The sequence below is a fragment of the Mus pahari genome, chromosome 5 (assembly GCF_900095145.1).
Source record: "Mus pahari chromosome 5, PAHARI_EIJ_v1.1, whole genome shotgun sequence".
In the NCBI taxonomy this organism is placed as follows: domain Eukaryota; kingdom Metazoa; phylum Chordata; class Mammalia; order Rodentia; family Muridae; genus Mus; species Mus pahari.
Window position 1 is genome coordinate 67,385,094 of NC_034594.1, and position 5,146 is coordinate 67,390,239.

General features: G+C 48.8%; 1 protein-coding gene across 2 annotated transcripts in view; it reads right to left on the reverse strand.

Moving 5' to 3' along the window:
- Asb18 (ankyrin repeat and SOCS box containing 18) overlaps positions 1 to 4,502 on the reverse strand; it is a 57,372-nt gene extending 52,870 nt beyond the window's left edge. The window contains exon 1 of one of the 2 annotated variants that reach the window (XM_021199157.2): positions 4,209 to 4,502. In XM_021199157.2, coding sequence (XP_021054816.1) covers positions 4,209 to 4,413 — 205 coding nt within the window. In that variant the 5' untranslated portion in view covers positions 4,414 to 4,502. The remainder of the gene's footprint in view (positions 1 to 4,208) is intronic. The other variant, XM_021199155.2, reaches the window with a different exon arrangement.
- Positions 4,503 to 5,146: the final 644 nt, after the last annotated feature.

Consider the following 5,146-nt stretch of genomic DNA (forward strand, 5'->3'; position numbering starts at 1 on the left):
TGTCTTCAGACACTCCAGAAGAGGGCGTCAGATCTTGTTACGGATGGTTATGAGCCACCATGTGGTTGCTGGGATTTGAACTCCGGACCTTCGGAAGAACAGTCGGGTGCTCTTACCCACTGAGCCATCTCACCAGCCCCCTGATTTACTTTTTCAGTGAGGAAATGAAACTTCAGAGGGATGGACTGACATGTTCAAGGCTCCATAGAGAGTGGCAAAGTGAAAGTCCGGGTCACATCACTGTTAGACAGTGGTCCACTATACCACTGGTCTGAGACGCCATCCTCCTCTCTCACCCTGGTCGTCATGTATGTCTCTTTTGTGGCAGGAGCCACATGTGTTCTCTCAACTTTAATGACCCATGTGATGTCCCTCTCCACGTGTAAGGAAGTGTGACTGACATGACCTGTTGGATATGGTGAAGTGTCATGGTGCCCTCAGCATCCTGCCTTGGGTGAGGAGTCCCATTCACAATTGGTCCCCACTTTCACACATGTGCACATGCATGTCTGTTGCATGTTTATGTGCATGCATTCCCACCTATAGATGCTCCTGGGGAGATCTCTTAATAACAGCCCAATTAGTCTTTCTTCAGCTTTCCCCTGGATGCTTAAATACCATTGCCCTAAACACAACACAATACATCCGTTCCTCTATTTCCATCAGGAATTCAAGTGGCATCTTGACTTGTATATGATGTGCCCTCAGCTGAATCACTGAATGCTGATACCCTTAATAATAGCAATTAGTAATCAGTTGTTTCTTGAGTAGTGCGATTCTGGCGGTTACTAAATTGTGCGGTTGATGCATTCGAGGGGTTAGATGGGTCTTGACACCCTCCTCCCAGCTACCCTTCCCTCTCTCTGTGTTCCATTCAGTGTGGGAAAGAAGCCAGGATGAATCACGCCATTGTCAGGAACAATCAATAGTAGGAGGTTGGCTTTGGTTTGAAGCAGAACGAAACATTTCTCTGTAGCAAAGCACACAGTTAATAGGATCCAGTGCAATGTCAGCAGAGGAGCTTGGCTGGCCCTTGGCAGCCCTGTTCCCCACATCTGAGCTTCTCCTCAAGGCTGAGGCTCTGTGCAAGGCACTGGATATAATGAGTGAGGCCAGGGAGGGTTGGTTGTGTGAGTTAAGAATATCTGGTGGCATCATAGAGGGGGAGGAAAGCTCAGGGAGACAGCTCAGGGGGGGGCGGGTAGAGCGCTCACTGCACACTCATGAGGATCTGAGTTCAGATCCTGAACATGCATGTAAAAAGCCAGGCACAGTGGTGGCACGTGCCTGGAATCTCAGCACCTTGAGGCCAGGTTTCTGTGAGCAATACTAATTAAATTCACTACGACCGACAGACAGATACAAACACACAATGCAGGTGCATGCACGCATGTGAATACGCACACACTCCAAAGACAACCTGTTTGGGAAGAATAATAGGATCAGCAAGAGTGTGAGGCAGTCAGGAGACGGTAGAAGGTGTGATTATGACCCAAGTACATTACATACATATGTATACAATGTAATAATAAAACCAAATATTATATATAATAAATGTATGATCATAAAAAGCTTGGAAAAAGAAACAAATAATATGAAAGAAAAATGAAAACTTGCTAAAAATCATGGCTGGCTCCGTCCTGTCTCTGACTTCTGACTCACCATGAGATCACTCTGTCCTGGGTCCACCATGATACTGCATGCCATGCGACACTCCAGCCAAGGGGATGAACAGCTCAGTTGCCCAGTCTAGCACACTGGACTGTAAAGCTCTCAAACTGTGAGCTAAAATACTTCTTTTCTTTGTAATGATCCAGCACCAAATATTTTGTTACAACAACAGAAGACAGACAAAGACAGCCATGTTCTTCAGTAACAAATGAAGATGAAGGATGAATTTTTTTTTTGCAGAGGAGAATGTGGGGTGGCCCCTTGGATGGACAGTGTGACTTTTCAGAGGGGTAACCTCCCTGAGTGGGGTCTGGAGGGAGGTGGGTGGTAAAGGTGAGCAGGGGAGGTTATGGCCTTACTAGGACATTACTGCTGGGATGGGGAAACTGACTGGGAGTCGCTCTGCATCACACAGACACACACACACACACGCACACACACACACACACACACACACAGACACACACACACACACATACTTGTACTCCATGCTGGACTCCAACCCCTGATCCATATCTGGAACATCCCCTTAGAGTGAGCATAGATCCAGCAACACAGGACCCCTCAGGTGCCTCAGTGAGAGGGCCTTGTCCTGTGCTAGGTTGGGTTGGGCATCACAGTGGCTCCTGCTGGGAGGGCTGAGAGTTAGCTAGAAGATTCCAGCCCCTTTCCAGCCCCTTGCTTGGTATCTCATGTCCATTCTTGTGGCAGAGCAGGTGTCTTCCCTTGGAAGACACCTCCTTAAGGGGACCTGGAATAATGAGTGTTTTCCTTCCAGATGCCACTTCAGGAGGTGATGGCTCTGTCTTCTGTCACAGCCATGTTTCCTAGTTCCTCTGACCCCCGTCCATATCAAGGGGTACATACCAATGGATTTCTCCAGAAAAAGCTGTTTCTATCAGGATCTCAGCTAGTCTCTCTGTCTCTTACTTTTTCTCTGTCTGTCTCTGAGTCTCTGTCTATCTGTCTGTCTCTGAGTCTCTATCTGTCTGTCTCTGAGTCTCTGTCTATCTGTTTGTCTGTCTGTCTCTGAGTTTCTGTCTGTCTGTCTGTTTCTTTCCTGCCACCCTTCTCTCTAGTGAGGGGGCCCAGATATGAGGAATAAGAAGTACCTCTCTAAAAGCAGCTTAAACACCACAGGGAATGCTGGCCTAGCAAGGATGCTCCAGTTTTGGGCATGGGGATGGATCCCTCAGAGGTTCCAACCTTGGACTTCCCCTTTCATGCATCCAGAGTTGTTCCCTGGCAGCAATCCCCATGCATGCTCCTCAATGCACACATGTACAGGTGTGTGCATGAGTGTGTAATGTCATGTGTGCACATGGATACACCTACATGGGGGAGTCTGACTAGAGGCTAGAGCTCAGGGCTCAGCTGACTACAGTCAGAGAGGTCAACCATGGGTCAGGAGCAACCTTGTAGCAGATGTAACCAAGAGACCATATCTCTTATATGACAATGACCTAAAAGATTCAAGGGCATGGGAAATAATGCTCATGGACCCACACAGACATATAACACAATTATTTTGTGTGATGCTGAACCCGAGGCAACACACACACATGCCCTCAGCACGTGTGACATGTACGTGTGTAAGTGTTGCTGAAGATGTTGTCACCTGTGCCAAATCCTAGGAATAGTGCACCAAAGTGCATCAGAGGGGACCTCTCACTTATGCTTGGAATCTAGAACTCACCGAAACTGCCAGAGCAAAAGCCACCAAGACCTGATACCAGCAAGCGTTTCTGTAGGTCGCCTGTCTAGTCCAAACAGATGTGGCCCTGGCGACTTACATATTTATTCTGCAGTGGTGGGGATGGAACCCAGAGTCCTGGACACGCTAGGCAAGCACTCTATCACCCAGTGACAGCTGACCCTCACCGTAGCTAAGGATCTTTGCAGCGTTGTCTCTGGTAGTTCTTGGCTACTGTGGTTTGAGTGAAAATGACCCCCATAGGACCATAGGGAGCGGCACGATTAGGAGGCGTGACCTTGTTGGAGTAGGTGTGGCCTTGTTGGAGGAAGTGTGTCACTGGGGGTGGGCTTTGAGGCTTCAGATGCTCAAACCAGGCACAGTGTTTCTCTCTCTCTTCCTGCTGCCTGCCAAACCAGATGTAGAACTCTCAGCTGCCTCTCAGGCAGCGCATCTGCCTGCATGCCGTCATATTTCCCCTGCCATGACAATAATGGACTAAACTTCTGAACTGTAAGCCAGTCCCAGTTACATGCTTGCCTTTATAAGAGTTGCTGTGGTTGTGGTGTCTCTTCACAGCAGTAGAAACCCTAACTAAGACATATCTTTACAGCTTCCCCTTGCCACCCACCCTCGAACGCACCCACAAAGTACTGTCAACACAGTGTCCACCTGCCAACACAGCTGCTGTCTTGGAGAGTCTCTCCAGTAGTTATTTAGTTTAACACATGGCTGTATAAGAAATGGATAACAAGGGTATGTCACCCTGTTGGAACCCTTGCCCCTGTCTCCAGGGCAGACCCCAGCATGCATTAATGATTGGCCTGTGGCCTCCTGTGGTTACCTAGCAGTACACCCGTGGGCAGCTCGGCTGAGGGCTCCTTCATCCAGTCATCATTAGCGAGTTCTATCACGGCGTCCACAGGCTCCACCTCAGTGCAGATCAGCTCCTGTACAGTGTCCTCGTCCCCAGTGGCCAGAGCAGACTTTAATCTCCTCACTAAGTCTGAGCTGAGGGGGTAATCTGGTGGCGAGTCCCAGCTGGACATGGTGGTATCTATCCCTGTGCAGGGCCAGCCTTCTTCTCTTCCTCTAATGCATGCCCAAAGTTAGCCCTGTTCCCAGAGCAGGACGGATGGCTATAAATAGGATCAGGGCTGGGTTACTGTCAGCGGGGAGGGGCAAGCTGCTTCCACCTTGTCTTCAGGGCTGAGGAGGCCTCTTCCAGGGCCTACTGTGGAGGCTGCTGGAGAGATAGGAACTGTCCCATTCTGTGTTTGCAGAAATAGCAAAGCTCTTTAGAGGGAAACTCTAGAGGTGACGTTGTTTGTCTGAGAGGGTTGGATCAATTACGTTTCTCACTGCTATGACCAAATATCTGACTGGAAGCAACTTAAGGGAGGGCTGATTTTGGCTCATAGTTGGAGGGGTTACAGTCCATCACCTTTGGGAAGCCATGGTGACAGGAGCATGAGGCAGCTGGTTACATCACCTCCACAGTCATGTAGCATCAAGCAGAGAGGACACGGGATGAGGCTAGCCCCTATGATACACTTCTGTTGACTCTCCACAATCTTCCACAACAGTGTCACTGTAGTGGCTATTCCTGGTTGTCAACTTGACTATATTTGAAATGAACTACAATCCAGAATTGGAAGGCTCACCAGTGAACCTAATTTGGAAGCTGGGAGATAGAAGTTTCTGATCTGGATCTTGGTATGGAGATCTTGAGACACAGTGGTGATTGAATCCAGAAGATTAAGACAGGGAGATCTCCGAGTC